General features: G+C 34.5%; 2 protein-coding genes and 1 long non-coding RNA gene across 4 annotated transcripts; 1 reads left to right on the forward strand and 2 right to left on the reverse strand.

Annotated features, from left to right (window-relative positions):
* Window positions 1-2936: 2936 nt before the first annotated feature.
* On the reverse strand, window positions 2937-3229 carry LOC109172651. Its single transcript, XR_002052773.1, has 2 exons — window positions 3150-3229; window positions 2937-3114 (listed from the first exon to the last, which is right to left on the reverse strand). It is a non-coding gene; the product is annotated as an uncharacterized LOC109172651 (long non-coding RNA).
* LOC109172649 (RNA-binding protein 38-like) lies at window positions 3114-6314 on the forward strand. Of its 2 annotated transcripts, none has more exons than XM_019321850.1 (8): window positions 3114-3573; window positions 3942-4062; window positions 4174-4300; window positions 4953-4989; window positions 5299-5491; window positions 5575-5705; window positions 5855-5951; window positions 6044-6314. In XM_019321850.1, exons 1-6 carry the CDS (start codon window positions 3358-3360, stop codon window positions 5670-5672), a joined length of 792 nt encoding a protein of 263 aa, XP_019177395.1. In that variant the 5' UTR covers window positions 3114-3357; the 3' UTR covers window positions 5673-5705; window positions 5855-5951; window positions 6044-6314. The 2 variants fall into 2 exon arrangements, with proteins under 2 accessions (XP_019177395.1, XP_019177396.1); XM_019321851.1 differs by having other exon boundaries at window positions 5575-5702; window positions 5839-5951.
* Window positions 6315-14171: 7857 nt separating this feature from the next.
* On the reverse strand, window positions 14172-15769 carry LOC109172518 (protein RER1B-like). The gene is made up of 4 exons (XM_019321673.1): window positions 15696-15769; window positions 15057-15395; window positions 14362-14545; window positions 14172-14243 (listed from the first exon to the last, which is right to left on the reverse strand). Exons 2-4 carry the CDS (start codon window positions 15374-15376, stop codon window positions 14187-14189), a joined length of 561 nt encoding a protein of 186 aa, XP_019177218.1. The 5' UTR covers window positions 15377-15395; window positions 15696-15769; the 3' UTR covers window positions 14172-14186.
* Between the last annotated feature and the right edge of the window lie 4284 nt (window positions 15770-20053).

A 20053-nucleotide genomic window follows, 5' to 3' on the forward strand; every position in this document is an offset into this window, starting at 1 on the left:
TAATTAAGTCGTCTTAATCTATTTATGAATATTTAATAAATATATTTTCTGATGAATAATTGGACTGGTCCCAGCCTTACAATCACTCAAATTCTTTTGATTTTTTTTAGGGGGTGGGGGTTATAATTAAGACTCTGTTGGAAATAATGACGCAATTGTGACTATCATCAACTTGAGATTAGATTACCACAAATTATCCTCATAATGAAATAAACACAGACCCAAAAATAATATAATAATGTCAAAATTAATACTCTTAAGAAATATGCTTAACATCGTTTAAAAATCACAAAAAAAAAAAATGGTGTGTTATTTTTTTTTTTAATATGTGATATTTTTAAGTAAAAATGTAATATTTATTTTTATAAGTTAACAAATATTATATTTTTATTAAAAAATATTACTTGTGTCTTGAAAAACATTATTAAAAATATAATATTTGTTTTTAGTAAAAATATAATATTTTATTCATCTAAATGTATTACGTTTTTATTAAAAAGTACTACAAGGTTATATTGTGAAGTGATCTCACATGCATAAAATTAATTTTTATAAAACTAAATATGTTTAAATGGTAACAAGTTTGACTCTTCAACTAATTACATTAAAGCTCGCAGCAATACTAATCTGCACAACTTTAAACTCTTTATCAAATTTTAAAACTTTTCTATCCTCCCCATTCCATTTTTTGCTACATTTAAACCCCTTCCTCCATATATACCACCTCTCTATATCAATTTAAAACAAGAAAACCCCAAAATTCTCAAACAATCAATTCAACAACGTTAACTTGTGGTAGTAGACCGGGTTGGAGATGCTGACTAAAGAAACACATACAAAACCTTAGCTTTTTGTCCAAAACAGTTACTTCTCAGATATATTTTGGTTGTTTCTATGAATGCAATTAAGCACTGAAAAGTACATTCTAATTATTTTTGTTTCTTCTTATATGGAGAAAGTTATATAGTCCTGTCAACCCCTCCCTTGTAGGTGTACGTTGTCTTGTTATCCTCCAATAATGCAATTCACTTTCACAGTTGAAAATGTAGAGGGAAAAAATATATGCAACCAAAAAAAAAAAAGTTTGTGGTTCACTTCATGTCACAAACATTATTGTAGGTTTGGATTTGGGTTGAGCTCTTTGTACGTAGAAGACAAAAGTATACAATTTGGTGTTATAAATGTATAATATATATTCGTTAGTGATTTTTATTACATGATAAAGATACTAAGTGATACTGCTTGTGTTTTTTTTTTTACTCTTATGTACTCCATTTTTTTTACCCCTTGTATGTTGAGTGTTGACATAGCATGTTCTCATTAACTAAGAAAAATTAAATAGGCCATCATTTGTATTCATTTTCTTTGATTTTCCAATAAAATTTGAATACGTGAACATGATAACACTACAATTTTACTCTTTTAAAATATATTTATCGTTTTTTTAATATTTTATACATTTTTATTCTTAACAACTGTTTGGGAATGGGGAGTACTTTGGAATTGTTTTTTAAAAAATTGATAGTGGAGGCGGAGCCTGGGATGAAGAGGAGTGTAGAAAAGAAGGTGAGGGGCATGGGTTAAGACTTAAGGGGTCGTTTGGTTCACGGAATGTTAGATTACCTTAGAGAATGTTAAATTGTTGAAAATATTAGATTAATAGGAATGTTAAATTCTTGTGTTTGGTTAAAATTGAGATATGTAATATAATCATGTTTGGTTTAAGGTAATCTTTTATACACCCATTATAATATTCTTAACATATTTTCATATATTTTAATAAATTTAAAAATTAAAATAAATAAATAACGGTATCATATATAATTACATGATTTTAGAATATTAACTAAAATCTTGAATTTGAAAAACAAAATTATTTTATAAACTAACATAACTAAGGTTATCTTATATAACCTAATAAATTGAAGGGAAGCACATTCCCTTCAAAATCTATGTGGAGGGAATGTGACATTCCTTGGGAATTTTATATTCCCTAAAATAATATAAACCAAACATAGGAATGTGAGCTTTGAAATGTTACATTCCCTTGGTTATGTTGGGTGAAAAGGGCCGGGTGATTTTTTTAAATAGTATTTTCATTCGTCTCATTTTATGTGTTTAATTCAATTCAATCTACAATTAAAAGTACTATTAATTACTAAAAATAAATTAAAAAATAGTTTTAAAAACAATAAAAAATCATAGAAAAAAAAACACTTTAGTTTGAGCAACATAACTATAGATCGAATAGAACAAATAGAGTATTAAATTATTAATGAGTTTAGATGATTTGTACGTCTTTTAGTTGTAGTATGAAATTTCTCGGAAAGTTTAGACAAAACGTCAGTCTATAAATTTATATTAAGTTTGTATCATTTTGAGCGTATCCAAAGCAAATGAATGAAGAAAAGGTCGAGAGTTCGATTCTTGGCTTTGAAAATGGAGCAACTTTAAATTTTCAGGTCAATTGTGCCACTCAAAAGAGATGCCTATAATTCAAAAGAGATGTCTATAATTCAGTGAGGGAATTAATTACTGTGTCCGACTGTGAAAACTTTGGATAGATCTAAAAAAAAAAAAAAGAAGCAAATGGATGAATGCTGAATAAATGTCACAGATTGACTTAGAACCATAAAGTTTTAAATTTGACTTCTTGTAAGAGTTGTTCATTGATATTTTTAATTTGAGTATGTCAATTATAATAATTTAAGTTAATTTATCTTTTTTTAATCTTTTGCCGATTAAGGTCAGTTACAAAACATATTTCACATAAAATATATATTTTCAAATAGAAACTACAGACTTTTATGTAAATCAAAATGATTTTATATGATTTGTGATATTATTAGGGTTAGATATGTATAATGCTGAGTAAGCTGCACAGCCCCACAGGCTACAAGTTGCAAAGCAGACAATATCCAAATGATGTGTATTACAGTATGCATCTAATTATTATAGAACGGACCCATAATAGGAATTATGAAAGCAGCCCAGCAATTTACACTAATGTTTTTTCTTAATTATTATTTAATTAACTAAATTAAATCTGTGGTAGATTCTCATTTCTGAAGACAACCCAGCAGTACAACTTTGTCAGCATCTCTGTCTTTCTCTCTCTCTCTCTCTCTCTCTCTCTTCACCAAGAATACGTTCGTGGCTTTGCTGGCTTCACCTAACGCGGTGCCCTCCGGCCCCACACGCTCTCTCCTCTCCTCTTTTCCCTCCTTCAATCCCCGCCCCCGCGCCATAGCTAGCCGCGAAGGGTTTTGCGCGGGTTCCTCTTTCTGATTATACTGGCCGGAATCAATCAATCAATCTGGTGAGTAGAGGAATTGAAGGGTTTTGTGGTGGTGGTAGATGGCGGCGCAGCACGCGAGCACAGCTCCGGCGGGGGGCGGCGGGCCGGGGCCGGGTCAGTTCGGTGACACGACGTTGACGAAGGTGTTCGTGGGAGGGCTGGCGTGGGAGACGCAGAGCGAGTCGCTAAGGCGATACTTTGAGCAGTTCGGCGAGATACTTGAGGGCGTCGTCATCACCGATAAGCACACCGGGCGGTCCAAAGGCTATGGCTTTGTGAGTCTTCTTCTTCTTCAATTCAATTCGCTTTGCTTTGTATATTAACAAGCACGGTTGGAAATTATGGAATTTTCGACCACCTGATCTTAAATTAAGTTGAAATCAAAAAGTGGTCAGAAATAGCAACAAAGGTTTTTCCGGACACCAAAAATTGTCGGAACAAGGTTTTCGACTTAATTTAAGATCGGGTGGTCGGAAATTCCATAATTTCCAGTAGTGAAGGAATTAAACAACATGCTTTTGTGTTGACTTTTTTGTATGGTCACAATCTTTTCTTGATGCTTATTTTTGCTGAAGAATTTATATACCACTATTATATATTTTCTTGTTATTTACTGAATAAATACAATCTCTGTGGAGGTTAGGTGACATTCCGGGATCCTGAAGCTGCAAGTAGGGCTTGTGCCAACCCAAATCCAGTTATTGATGGTAGGAGGGCAAACTGCAATCTGGCTTCCCTGGGCCGGCCTCAACCATTTCTTCACGGTATCGATCATCTTGTCTCCATGATTCTGGTTGATTAGCCTCTGTACTTTCTTTATATTATTGGTTTTAACTTTTAAATTAAATTAAATACATTGTTTGTGCTGATGACAGGTTCTTTTAGATCAACCCTCCCCCATCTGGGGCCGCAAGGTTTTAGAGGTGTGTACATGGGAAACCCGGTTTACCAGCTGCCAGTTCCATATGGCTATCAACCTGGAGTGCCTTATCCTGCATATAGGTTAGTTATGTAACTTCACTAGCAAAGGATTATGATCCTGCCCCGTGCCAAGGTCTGAATATGCATTGCTAGCTTGCTCATTATCGGGTTTGTCTAGGTCGAACAGAGAATTCCAGTTCCACACTAATATAGAATCATCTGATTACATGTTTTTTCCATTGACCTTTCCAGGTGCCAAGTGTGGCAGACATCTCATAATCTTTGAATTGGTATTTTCATCTCCAACACTTCGAAGTAGAACTTTGCTACTTTAAATGGAAGAAAAAAAAAAAAATTCTTTTGCTGATCCTGTAAATTTTTTGTTTCTGAAACCTAGTGTGCATTGGCAACCGTGCTTAGTTCTTAATCTAATAAAACAAAATACGTTTATGTATGTGGCTTACCATATGTTATTCAAAGTACTTTTCTCAACCTCTTATCTGGTTATAATTATTTAAACTAAGGGGTGGCTTTCTGGAGGGTGGGTCGTGAAGTGCTTGAGTCTCAAACATTTTACACCAATGTCGGATCGTCAGCCACTCAAAAAACATCTTTGCATTCACAGTTTACCAACATCTTGTTTTCAAATGTTGTTGCTATTGTCGAACATCTGAGTTGAAATTTTTTGGTTGTATTTAATGAATTGTTGTATGTTTTACCTAATGTTTGACAGGTACCCAACTTATGCCCCTGAATATGCATACCCTCAGGCAAGTCTGTATTTCGAACTCAAGCTGATACTGGATTTATTTAAAAATGTTTTCAGAGTAGTTTGAAATTGAAATAGTTTCCAAATCAGTTTAATGAGCACAAAAAAGTGTTGGAAAATGTTACAATGCTGCCCATCACTACGTGGAAGGGTAGTGTTGGCTTTTCCCTTAAATAAAGGGAGGGGATGGGGGCATTTAGAAACATGGCATGTCAGTGAGGTGTATTATATTCTACCACCTGATAAAAGCCTTGTGGTATGGTATCACTGAAATGTGTTTGCTGGTTGCTGAAATTGGAATTTTGTTCAGATTTATGGGTTATCAGGCACAAATCCATTGCCGGTTGGTCACATGTCTCCCCAACCTGGCAGTCCGGGGTATACAATGGTGCGGGGTTATCTCATGCCAGGTCCTCATCATATGGTACAGTATCATAGACCTAATGTTAGTGGAACAATCACAGACGGGACTACTACTGCAATGCAAATACCATATCATTCAGGTATTGTAGCTAGCATTTATGGGTGCTTCATTTTTCTTTCCACTTATATGGTTTTGAGCATTGAAATAGTGGTGGTTGGTCAGGTATTGTGATGCCATCTCTGGGTCAACCACAGATTGCAGTCCGCTCACATTTACCCCAGTTCCCTCAGGGTAGTGGCTCTAATCAAATGTCAGGTTGAATTGTTGCATCATATCTTCTTCATCTAGAACATGTAAGCTCCATGCATCCCTCCCTCCATGTTTCTGTTGGTTTCGCCTAATCTAATCTAATCTTCACCTGTATTCTTAAGATAAAGATGGTACTATACTTTTGATTTTCAACTAATCTTACCTTTAATGATGATCCTTGTGGTGGATACAGGAAATCAGTGAGATGCAAAAAGAAAGTTGTTACTTGAGGGAGGGCGGGGCGACTTTTGAATCTGACCTTTGGAAGTTAACCCGAAATGCATTGAAAGGTAGTACGTGTTTGTTCTTGCAATTGAATTCCTCTCCTACGCTTTGCTTTTCAATTCTCACAGTAAAGTAAACCAACGACTTTCTTCTGTAGGTCTTCCAAAGTCGTGGCTACTAAAATCAAATCAAATCATTGTAAAATATCTCTGGTTACATTTCATGCCAGTGCTTCAAGTCAAGTCACTGGTCCATTCCATTCCTGTAAGTAATTGTGATTGCGGTAAGCTGGTTTCCTGCAATCAATCGTGCGTTTGGGAGAATCAACACATGATTCTTGAATGGTGTTGGTCCGGTCCAGGGTGTTAATTGGACCAACAAAACAATATATTCTTCTCATCGTCTAGTCTAGTGTCAGTTCATCATCATTCATACCCCATTCCAGTATAATTAATTAACTACTCACTTAAGAGTATTTACTCTTCATGTCTCGCGTCTAGTCTAGTCTAGTCTAGTTTGCATTCAATTCGTACTAGAATTAGTGACTGTCGCTCTCTTATTACACCCACATACATCTTTTCTCCAATATAATAGTTTCAGATTCATCTTTTCTCCTTTTCATGATATGATGATGATTTATGCCTAAAATAATTTATTTCCCCGTTCATTTACCGTTACGACATTGTCTTGCCTATTTATCTATTTCTCGTATACATTCTTATCGGGTTTAGTAATTCGGGTCCACCCCGAATTATTAAATCCATCACATGTGACTATGTGATTTTATTATTTTTTAGTTAAGGTGTTCAATTGTATTTTTTTTTCCGGGTTCAATGTGCCAATTATATAATCTGTAGATGGAATTATTTGATCGTTTTGCCTTTGTTTTTCAAATTCATTATAATATAATCTTTTCAGTGCATCGCACTAGCAAAACAATAGTTTCAAAATTCTTCATTTTCTATCTAAATATTCTTCTTTACAATTTTTAAGTATTTCTTGAGAAAAAAGGTAAAATAAGCATTCATGATTCAACTATTGGCAAAATAGTTATTATGTCTCTAAAATTTAAAAAGTTTCAATTAAACTTTTCGCATCTATCTCATCCTTTTATTTTTATTTATTTATTTATTTAATCATATGAGAACCCCCACATGGGAAAGGACTAATTTGGGCCTTTTGTATGGTCATGGTTTTTTTTTTTGAATTTGTTGAATTATTTATTTACATATATTTATGGAGGGGTGAATTAGTAATTTTGTGAGATTTAGAATTCTGATACTATTATTTAGGGAAAATTGTACTTTTGGTCCCTCAATTGTTCCCAAATATGCAATGTAGTCGCTCATTGTCAATTTTGCAAAATTGGTCCCTCAAATTGGCTACAATTGAAATATTTGAGGGACTAATTTTACAAAATTGACAATGAGGGACTACATTGCATATCTGGGAACAATTGAGGAACCAAAAGTGCGATTTTCCCTATTATTTATGGATGTTATGCATGATTTTAGTAGGTATATTTTTTGTAGGATTGTATTTTTGGTGTACGCACACCGGTATAGATTTGTGTGCATCTTTAAATAATTATGTCAACACATTTTTTATTTCCGTACTTTATTGACTTTTATTATATTTTACTAGTATTTTCTTATGCGCGATGCGCAAAACTTAGGTGCCCAATATTATTATTTTATATTAAGATTTTTTATATTTAAATTATTATAAATAATAATAATAATAATAATAATGATGATGATGATGATGATGATGATGATGATGATGATGAAAACATTTTTATACATTTGATATTTATATTGTATAAAATAACTCCAAATTATAATGTATAAATATTATTATTATTGAAGAGAAGATAAGAAAATATATGGTGGATGTATGTGAGATTATTTTTAATGTATAAATATTATTATTATTTTTATATGGTGGATGCATAATGTATAAATATTATTATTATCTTTATATTGTTCACTAGTGACCGAAACTTATCAAATATAGCAGACAAATCAGATTTAGCACGCATGAGATAATACCACATATAACGAGTGTAATCATTCACAAACAACACAAAATATTTAAAGTCAGATGCAGAAAGTAATGGCGCAAGGCCCCAAATATCTGAATAAATTAATTCCAAAGGATGCGTACTAGTAGTTTCGACACGAGACAAAGGAAAACGAGAAGATTTTCCTAATTGACAAGAGGAACAGACATTGGGAAGATCACTAGAATTAAATGTACCAACAGACGAAGACGCTAAAATTTTACGTAAGACTGGAGAATGAGGATGCCCCAACCGCCCGCATGTGCCAAACGTAAGAGGACTGTGCAGCAACAAATGCAACAGGGGAAGCAAAAGACGCAGGCCATGTGTAGAGACCCCCAGACGCATGTCCCTTAAAAAGAACCTTCTTGATCAAAATGTCTTTCACATAGAAACAAAGAGGGTGAAACTCAAAGAAAACATTATTGTCCTTTGCAAAACGCTGGACAGATAATAGAGAAGAAGAGAGATCAGGGACATGAAAAACATCATGTAACTTAAAAGACAGAATCAATAGCTAACGAAGCAGAACCAACATTAACAATAGGCAAACCTGTATCACTGCCGACTCGCAGAGTCTCCGGGCCATCATAACTTGTCGCAGAAGTCATCAAAGAAGAATCAGGCGTAGCATGATTTGTAGCACCAGTGTCAGGGAACCACTGATGAGGACCATTGGAATCACCATTATCACCAGAGACGACCACATTAGCCTGAAAACCCGGAGTCCCTGAATAACGCCGAAAACAGTTGGCTCCCATGTGACCAAAACGGTTACAAATTTGACACGGATCATCATAGCACAAAAAATAATTAGCTCCCGTGTGACCAAAACGGTTACAAATTTGACACGGATCATCATAACGCCAAACACAATTGGCTCTCGCGTGCCCGGAACCTTTACAAATTTGACACGGATCATCAATGTCACGTCGTTGACCGGACCGCTTCTCATACGGTGTATCTTGGTTTGATGCCATCGGCTACTGCTACGAAGTGAGGAACATGGATGTTGGAAAAGAAAACCCTAGCTAACTGATACCAGATGAGAATATAATTGTGTTGTATTCAATAATAATGTCTGAGAGTACAGGGAGCGAATATATAAAGATGCTAGATAGAATCCTAGTCTAACACGAATAATATAGTCCTAGTCTAATATGGATAATAGAGTCCTAATAGATATCAATCGGATATAATCGTTTGAATATATTCTGCACGCATTATATTATATTCAAGAAGCTAAGTCTAAAATGCTCAGCATTATATATATAGGGAAGGGATCAAGTGGGGAAATGACTTCCCGTGTGGTTGGACGTACATTAAGCATTAAATTGACGTACTTCAAATACACAACACACACATATTAAACACACAAACAAAACACCTTAAGAACACTAATATCATGCACATTAAGCATAAAACTCACGCACCTTAAACACAAAACTTATGCACCTTAAGTTTCAACAACTACTCACAATAGGAACACTAATCTTACACACATTAAGCACAAACTCACGCATTTTAAGCTCAAAACCAACAATCTTTAAGTACAAAACTCACGCACCTTAAGTTTCAACAACTACTACCATTAAGTAATCAACCCACGCACCTTAAGCACAAGACTCACGAACCTTATGTATCACGCACTTTACTCACCGCACAACCGCACGGGAGACACTCAACCACACCAGAACCGACTTATATATATATATATATATATATATATATATATATATATATATATATATATTAGATGTGCATGAGTTTTGTGCTTAATGTGCGTGAATTTTGTGGTTAAAGTGCGTGTGGTTTGTGCTTAAGGTGCGTGGGGTTTGTGCTTAAGGTGTGTGGGTTGTGTCCTTAATGTGAGTAGTTGTTGAAACTTAAGGTGCGTGAGGTTTGTGCTTAAGGTGTGTGGGGTTGTGTACTTAATGTGAGTAGTTGTTGAAACTTAAGGTGTGTGAGTTTTATGTTTAATGTGCGTGACTATTGCGCTTAAGGTGCGTGTGTTGTGTGCTTAAGGTGCGTGATTCGTATGCTTAAGGTGCGTCAGTGTTATAAATTAAGATGCGCGAAGTTAATACTTAAGGTGCCTCCAATCGCATAACCGCACGGGAAGCCATTCCCGCAACTATATATATATATATATATATATATATATATATATATATATATATATATATATATATATATATATATATATATACACACACACATATATACACACACACACACAAAGTTTATATATTAATTATATTTGCGGGCATACTAATTACCTCGTACGAGTTAATTTCTTCACGAAGGAAGAAGCAGATTTTCCCATAAGCACAAACAGCAAAGCTTATTGAGCATATAATGTATAAATAGGGTTAATTCCACCAAAAGTCCCTTGATTTTTATGACAATTTCAAATTTAGTCTTAGACTATCGTTTTTGTCATTTAACATCCCAGACTATTATTTTTTGGACACTTTTAATCATTCTCATGATTTTTTTCTATTTTTAGTAAGGACATTTTTGTATTTTCAGATTTTTTATTGGTTAGTTTTCGGTTTAATTGGTTTAGAACTTTTACTAAAATCAGTTGAAAAATATAGTTACTAAAATCAGAGGTTACCTAAAGTTATAAACTGATTAATCCGGTTGAAACCTGGAAAATAACAAAAGAAAAATATGAAAAGACAAAAATGCCCTTACTAAAAATAGAAAAAGTCATGAGAATGACTAAAAGTGTCCAAAAATAATAGTCTGATATGTTCCCAGGCATGAAAACACCTTCATCATGACTTGCTGGTTCGTGTGGGCTCTTCCCTGGACTGAGGAGGGATCAATGACCAGAGGTGGTGGCCTATTCAATCTCAGGGGCTCGATCACTTCAGATTACCAAGCCTCCATTTGAATATTTGAGCCTTGAACTCTTGGAATGAATCCTCCATGGCCTGCAACCTACTGCCTTGTTTTACCACTTGAGCCTCTAACCTACTTAGTCGATCCTCCATGGTTGTGCTCTGTGATGAACTTAGTAAATTTGCAACAATAAAGAAGACAAAAAACAGGGTAAAGAATGGCTATTGTGGGAAAGGGGAAAAAGATGGTGATAGAAAAGGGATGAAGGAATGCAGAGAAAGGGGTGGATTTTTAGAGATTAGAGAGAGAAAATCTGAGAAAATCTATTTCAATCCAAGCAATCCCTAATTACAAATCTAAGAGCCTAAGTTAGGCCCATGACTTATAGAACTTATGTTGCAAAATTTTGGGCATAAGAAATAGAATTTTTAGGCTCTGATACAAAATGGTATCTGAGCGGTACGAACCTTTGCGATATAAGAAGCAGAGTTACAAATTGGTATCAGAGCATAGGTTAGACTCGTAGAGCTTTAGATTATGAGATTTAGGATGTGGGAATAAAATTTTCAAAATTTCAAATTTTTTGCCAATTTTATTCCTAGGCTCTGATATTTTACCACAAACTCACAACTGGTAAAAGTTTCGCAACATTTTGGAATAATGTTGAAGAACAAAATACCTGCTACCAGTGCTTCGTTGTTGGGGTTGGGATAACCATTCTCACATTGTGTCCCTCAATTCTGGCAATGATTCTTGGGAGGCAATGCTGGACAAGAACGCACACTACACTATGATAGCATCCCATTCATTCTCTACCTTGGTTTGGATTAAACTGTCTAGCTTCCAGATCGTCTCTCCTAGAACCACAATTCTTATTTGCAGTCCTTGGGCCACCTTGGAAAGTAGGAGTATTCTCCCCTTGACCTTCATCCTCCTCAACAATCTCCAGAATTCCAGCATTGTTATCCACGGCAGGTTTCTTCCCAGGTCTCTTCCCAGGCATGGAAACACCCTCATCATGACTTGTTGGTTCGTGTGGGCTCTTCCCTGGACTGAGGAGGGATCAATGACCGGAGGTGGTGGCCTATTCAATCTCAGGGGCTCGATCACTTCAGATTACCAAGCCTCCATTTGAATATTTGAGCCTTGAACTCTTGGAATGAATCCTCCATGGCCTGCAACCTACTGCCTTGTTTTACCACTTGAGCCTCTAACCTACTTAGTCGATCCTCCATGGTTGTGCTCTGTGATGAACTTAGTAAATTTGCAACAATAAAGAAGACAAAAAACAGGGGTAAAGAAAGGCTATTGTGGGAAAGGGGAAAAAGATGGTGATAGAAAAGGGATGAAGGAATGCAGAGAAAGGGGAGGATTTTTAGAGATTAGAGAGAGAGAAAATCTGAGAAATTCTATTTCAATCCATGCATGCCCTAATTACAAATCTAAGAGCATAAGTTAGGCCCATGACTTATAGAGCTTAAGTTGCAAAATCTTGGGCATAAGAAATAGAATTTTTAGGCTCTGATACAAAATGGTATCAGAGCGGTACGAACCTTTGCGATATAAGAAGCAGAGTTACAAATTGGTATCAGAGTCTAGGGTTGCTAACTCTGAAAGTAGTTACTTACAATTGGTCATGTACAAATACCAATTTCATTAGCAGCAATCCAACGTACTCTGAAAGTTTTTTGATGATATTTTCTAACATATTAACGGCTATGAATAAAGCGTAACTATAAAACAACTATACAATTTAATATCTATACACATATATGTATAAGGGTTATCTACAAATAAAAATAAAAATTAAAAATTAATTAATCTAAATACTAATCAATGAAAAAGGAAAATAAAAAAGATCTCTAATTCACTTAAAATGGAAAATGAAATCAAATTCACTTATGAATACTAATAATAATCATGAATACTAATAATAATCAGTAAAAAAAGTTAGCCAAAAAAAGATCACTAATTCACTTCGATCACTAATTAATTAATGAAAAAAAAAATTCTACCAAAAATTTTTAATTAATAAGAGTTAAATCCACTTTGGTCCTAAGCGTTGGACATATTTAGTCTGTATTTATTAATTTTACCCCATTTTACCCAAATTTAGTAAAAATTAAACAATTAAATAATTTTAATCCACCGTCACAATTGACATTAAGGCTCCGTGAAATAGAAGTCCATTTTTGTCCTTAAGTGCTTATTCTTCATCAGCTCATATTTTTCTGTGCTTGCGGCCATGGGAGAGCAACATAGTCTTCCTGAAACTACACAACCCTAGATTTTCGCATTGCCATATTTCCAAGCAGCATAGTCTTCCTGAAACTACACAACCCTAGATTTTCGCATTGCTATATTTCCAAACTCAAAGCTGTAACGATGAATTTGCTAATAAAGCTACGGATTCTCTAAACCGCTACCCAGCGGCGTAAACCGAGCTTCTTTCGAGTGTTCCGCGTCTACTACTCCGACTGTTTTGAAGTAGAAGCGGCCGACGAGATTGGACATTCCAATTGTGTCAATTGGATTCGGGAATGTTCCGCCGATTTCCACGGCTATGGAGAGCGTGGTGGAGTTTGAGAGTGATGAGTTTTCGGTGTGTTGTGAGCAGAGGGGTTGCTGAGCCACTGACATCTGATCACCACCCTTCTAGGCCGGACTGATGAAAAGGGTAGAATTGAGGCCTTGGTAAGCTCGTTTTCTTAAACTGGAGTTTCATTTCAACCAGTGCATATAAAATAAAACTAAAATCATTATAGAAACAGAGGCTAAAACATTATAGAAACAGAGGCTATTATATGCGGAACGACATAGATCAGGTGCCGTTTCTTTTACTGAAAAGAAACGGCACCAATTTATAGGCTGGACCACAATACATTGAGGATCGCGCTCAACAGTATAATTTGCCTCCAAACATACATACAATCTGCACTGCAGTGGTGGTGTTAGAACTTAGAACAGTAACAATATTTACACCAATCAAATTGATACTACAGGTGAATGAATGTCTAAACCATACAAATTCCTGTTCACACGCTATACACCGCCCAAAATCAAATATAAATGCAAGAATGGAAGTACATATTTGTTATATGGTGTTCAAATCCGTATTATTGCAAGTATAAATGTTTTTTTCCCCATTTCTGACTCACTTCTTTCTCAACATTCTTCACTCAATGTACTCACAACCCATCTAGTAGAAGTTTAAGCGTATTTCTGTTGCAACCAGCCCTTCTGGGACTGCCGTCCCTGGGACTTCCGGCACCGTATCTCTGTTGCAATCAAGCCCTTCAGGGACTGCCGTCACCTGCTACAGTAACAACTAGGACTTCCGCCACCTTATTTCTGTTGCAACCAGCCCCTGTGGGACTGCCGCCACCTGCTACAGTCTCATTTCTACCAACCCGCCACCTGCTACAGTCTCTTTTCCACCGTATTTCTGTTGCAACCATAGAGTACCAAGGAATTAAAAAAAATAAACACAATAATAATAGCTATAAATGCATGCGTTAGAACTAATTTAATAGGCGTGCAAAAAGAAAATGTGTGAGGCTCACCTGCTTTCCAATGTTAAACGGGATGTATTTATATTTGAGCATGTGGCCAATTTGGCACGTCATTATGTAGATGAAATAAAGGATCCAGAAGATTAATAATTCTTGCCAATGGAAGTAATGGCTATCAAATACAGAGAAGAAAGTCAAGACAAATGCCACACAGAAGGCCAGAGTGAAGTCAAACCTGAAACCACAAAAAGTAATCAACCTATTATACAAACAAGCTGAGGGCTTTATAAAGCACCGATCACGCGTTGATCTGCCATTTTATTATATATTAGAACATTTAAAACAGCAAGTTAAGTTCCGTAAAGTGACAGAACAAACCAGTACCAGAAAAATAAAAGTACCTAAAGGCATCAACCTGCTTACTCCCATCCAATTATCATGAAAACATATCATAATTACTACACCATTTGCCCTTGTTTTCACCAGAATCCAATATCTCACTAAATAATCACTAAATAACAGACACAAGCTGCATAACCAACAAATGCATCTTCAGAATACCAAACTAGGGCAACATAGTCAGGCATATGGCATATAACAAGCTAAGGTGATCCAGCACAATGCACAAAGAAAAACCACCACTAAGAGATGTTTGGCATTAGAAACATCAAAAAGGAACAAGGTCTTTTTTTGGATGTGCCAAATGCATGTGATAAGAACTAAGAGCAAATAGCAAGGGAAATTACCAAAACACGAATTCCGGGAGTAGACGAATGAAAGGTTTGAATTCATCTGAAGGACCATCTGAAGTTTGTAGGCTAGGATTAACAAGAGGTGTCAGAAAATCAACCAGCGCACACAGTATGAAGATGCCGAAAAAAAAGGTCACTACGTAGAAGCCTTGAATGGAATAGACCCGCAGAGCAAAAAGAATTGCAAAGATGAATGTTCCGATCCACCGATAAAGTGGATGAGGTCTAGTTTTATCCAAATAATGCTGGAAAGGCTTTGGAATGTCACGTCTCGGTTGCGTCGGTGCTGCACCAGCTGATCCAACACCCTCCATAAAATTCAATTTCGCAATCCTACAGGTCGGTCTCATATAAGAAAAAACAAAATTAATCCACAACCTTTATTTTCTTAACCATCCTAACATACAATAACAAGCATAAATTGATACACAACAAAGATACAGTGTTGCACATTTCGAAATACTATAATGCTACATATTGTAATTAGCAGCAATTATCCAGAATATTTTATTATAAAAAAAATGCTTAGCTTAATTATTGTAATCAGATAGACTATAATTGTCCACAATAGATAACATAAAAATCCAAAGCCTAGGTTGATCATAATCAAAAAGAGGGATTTCTTGTTTGTACCTCTGATCTGCAGCCCTTGGACCACCTTGGAAGGCAGGAGTATTCTCCCTTTTACCTTCATCCTCCTCAACAATTTCCAGAATTCTAGCATTGTTATCCATAACAGATTCCTTCCCAGGCAAGGAAACACAATGACTTGGCTGGTTCGTGTGGGCTCTTCCCTGGACTGGGGAGGGATCAATGACCGGAGGTGGTGGCCTATTCAATCGCAGGACCTCGATCACTTCAGATTTCCAAGCCTCCATTTGATCCTTGAACTCTTGGATTGAATCTTCCATGGCCTGCAACCTACTGCTTTGTTCTACCACTTCAGCCTCTAACCTATTTACGGGAGTGTATTCAATCATGAATTTTGTAAGGTTTTAAAAACTTTTAAAATGATAGATTTTAATAAACTTTGATAACTTTTATAGAGTTTTAAAATTTTATAGTACTCTATAAAAGTCTATATAAAAAAAACATTCAGACTTTTATCAACTTTTTATTTTAAAAAGTCTACAAAATTTTAAATTGAATACATCCTTACAAACTTTCAATAATTTTTATTCTTTTATCATTTATAATTTTCTTACAAAACATTTATAATATATCATAAAATTCTTCTTATTATAAAGTTCTTCACCCACATCAACATTCTCAACATTATTATTTTTATCCATAGTATGCTAAGACTTATATGCTAATTACTTATATATTATTATTAATTATTAATAAACATCAACAAAAAAAAAAAAAAACTATTTCATTAGAAATTCATAACAATATTGAACAATAAAATTTATAATAAAAGAATTGATCAAATAAAATATTTAAAATTATAATTACAAGTTTCATAAAATAAAAAAAAAATCTAATATTAATAATATATATATATATATATATATATATATATAAAATTATACTTGATATATTGCTAGGCATCACGCAAAGAACTATTATTTGTAATAGTAATTTGAGACTGTAAACAACAACAAAGTGCGAAATTTGACTTTGCTTTGTTTTGAATTTTGATGCCATTTGCTTCATAGTTCTTATCATTTGTTCTATATTTCTTTTAGGTGTTTATGCAAATATGTATGAAGACTTCTCAGTGCATGTCTTTTTATTTAATTTCTAATTCTCTTTCTCTATATCTCTCCGTATGTGTATGGTATTCCCCTAATAACAAAACACTAACTAAATCTGTTGCAGGTATTTTGTTCTTTTAAATTATTTCAAAATGTTGTGAGGCTTTTAGACCAGTTGGGGCTTGGTGGTAAAATATCAGAGCCTAGGTTTGTTTCTGTTTCGGTCCACTTTGTGTTACAAAAGCCTAAGTTAGGCCCATGACTTATAGAGCTTAAGTTGCAAAATCTTGGGCATAAGAAATAGAATTTTTAGGCTCTGATACAAACTGGTATCAGAGCGGTACTAACATTTGCGATATAAGAAGCAGAGTTACAAATTGGTATCAGACCCTAAGTTAGACCCGCGACCCGTAGAGCTTTAGATTATGAGATTTAGGATGTAGGAATAAAATTGGTTAGGATCTAAGCTAGAAATAAATATGCACTTTCACACTTCCTTACTATGAATTTCAAAATTTTCAAATTCCTAGCCAATTTTATTCCTAGGCTCTGATATTTTACCACAAGTAATTCAAGCAGCAGAAGTCCTCGGTGACAAGTAATTCAAGCAGCATTGTTACTTACGAGGATGTCGAACAATAACATCAGAACACTCTGGATATAAGAAATTCAACGTGCACCGTAACATCTAGACTTACTAAACTGCAACCTCGAAAGTGCAAAGACATAAACAGTCAAGTATTTGGACGAACTAGTGATTTGTTGTGAACTCTAAGGGTTAATGTTAGAAAAAGTTGCGTTACTAGACAGGCATTAAGGCTGGTGGTTAATAGTCCGAGGCAATCTGAAGATCGAAAATCTGCTTCGCCGAAAATGGGGAAGAACGTCGCCGGAAATGGAGAAGCTCATCGGAGAAGAAAGAAAATGGGTAAAATGACTAAAATACCCTCATTATTTGACCTATTAAATTTTTCCGGTGAGATTTGGCCGGCAATTTGGCCAGCATGACCAAAATTGATAGAAATTGCATAGTCAAGGTACTAAATTAACATTTTTGAAAGTCAAGTGTTGCAATTAACACAATTCCAATAGTCAGTGGACCAAAATTGAAATTTTCTCAAAAAAAATAATAGTCTTAGATGTTAAATGGAAAAACGATACTGTGACTAAATTTGGAATTGCCACCAAAGACAAGAGACATCTGGTCGAATTAACTCTGTATAAATATAAATGTGCAATCCATTTTTAGTTAAAATGGAGCACATGCTTTAATTTTGGTATCAGAGCCAACTCCATGCCAAAGTTCAGACTGGTTAGTGTGTTCATCAAGGTCATTTATTTCTCACAAGATTCTTGCCTGTATGTATTACTCCGACAAAAATCACCGCCCCAACTAAATCCAAGGCAGAGGAAAATAAATCTAATTAATATTATTTAGTTTTAATTAATTAATTATGGTAATTATTTTTAATAAAAAAATTATAATTATGCTATATTAAGATTATTATAATTTGCTTAAAAGGGTTCAATAAAAGTTAAATTTACAATTTAATGAAGTGGCGCATTATATTCTGGTTCACCGGTGCATCAAATATTTTCTCTAAAATTAATTCAAATGGCATTTTACATTTTTACATGGATATAAAGTTAATTTAAAATGTAGTATAAGGGAGCAACTTGGTACAAGTAAACTACAAGATCCTTAGTCACTTAATTTAATATTTTGTGCGTAAATCGACAATCAAATTTCTAAATATTGAAAGTTCCCGATCACTTATTGTTTTTATTTTTTTTATTTTTTTATAATGCATTAAATTCTTAATTTAATAATACCACTCATATTAGGTATTTAATTTTTTCATTTATTAATCTTTTATTACACTATATTGTTTGGTACAGACGTACAGTATACAATTTCAAGGAAAAATAAGTAAACAAAATTAAACCAATTTGGTTGGCATCAGTGGTTGTGCACTCTTATCCTTTAAGAAAGGGTAGTATAAGAGAACAACTTAGGTATAATTAAACTACAAGATTCTTAGTCACTTAATTTAATATTTTGTGCCTAAATCTTTAAAACCACAATCAAATTTCTAAATATTGAAAGTTCGATCACTTACTATTTTTGTTTTTGTTTTTGTTTTTGTTTTTTTTATAATGCATTAAATTCTTAATTTAATAATACTACTCATATTAGGTATTTAATTTTTTCATTTATTAATCTTTTATTACACTATATTGTTTGGTACAGTATACAACTTCAAAGAAAAATAAGTAAACAAAATTAAACCAATTTAGTAAACAAAATTAAACCAATTTGGTTGGCGTCAGTGGTTGTGCACCCTTATCCTTTAAAAAGGTCAAAGAGAGGTCGAGAGCTCAATCCCGAGGTCAAAGAAAGGAAAGAATTAGGTTGGAAAGGAATTGCAATAAGATGAGAATAATGTAGGAATTCAAATTACATTGTTTGGTATGGAAGAATAGAATTAAATGAGAATGAAAGAAGTGATAAAGACTAAGAGTATTATTGTCATTTGCTTACTTTTTTCCTTCCTTAAAAGCGTTGAATTGCAATTCATGGAGTACTCCATGAATTGCATTTCAACAAATGGAGGGAATTCCAACTAAACATTGTAATTTCCATTGCCATTAAATAAGGTAGAAAAAGAATTACAATTACATCCAACCAAACACCCCATTAGTGAAGGAAGATGAGATTCAGGAATATATACCTTCTCCAGCTGCTACTAATACGTAGTCTCTACGATCTCCCAGTCATCCGAAACCACCACAGATGACGACCAAGAATTTGCAAATTTGCATGGCAGCTTGCCATTAACCTCCTCTTCAGATGTAGGTGGCTCTTTATGCAACACCTCATCATCATCATCTTTCTGTTGCTCATTTGAGACCATGCTTGAAGCTCCTGCTGCTGACAAGGACATTACCTGCTCCTCATTATTATAACTTTGAGGAGGAGTTAGAAGTGATCTCAATAATCTTTCTCCCCCTTCCTCATTAAGAAGAAGCTTTACAAAACCACTTGTCACATTTGTTGCTTGGAACCATCTTTCATCCGCAACCAGCTTTGAACAATTTGAAGCTTCCCCATCAATGTAACCAATATTAATAACACAAGAAGAAGAAGAAGCAGCATAATATAAAGAATTTAACAGTTGTTTTGATTCATCTTCATCAACCTTCTTCCATTCGGCTGAAACAGGAAGCTCTTCTGTTGTCAAATAGATTAGTAAAATACCAAATCTTGTTACACTCTCAAGATCACAAGAG

The sequence above is a fragment of the Ipomoea nil genome, unplaced genomic scaffold (assembly GCF_001879475.1).
Source record: "Ipomoea nil cultivar Tokyo-kokei standard unplaced genomic scaffold, Asagao_1.1 scaffold0418, whole genome shotgun sequence".
Classification (NCBI taxonomy): domain Eukaryota; kingdom Viridiplantae; phylum Streptophyta; class Magnoliopsida; order Solanales; family Convolvulaceae; genus Ipomoea; species Ipomoea nil.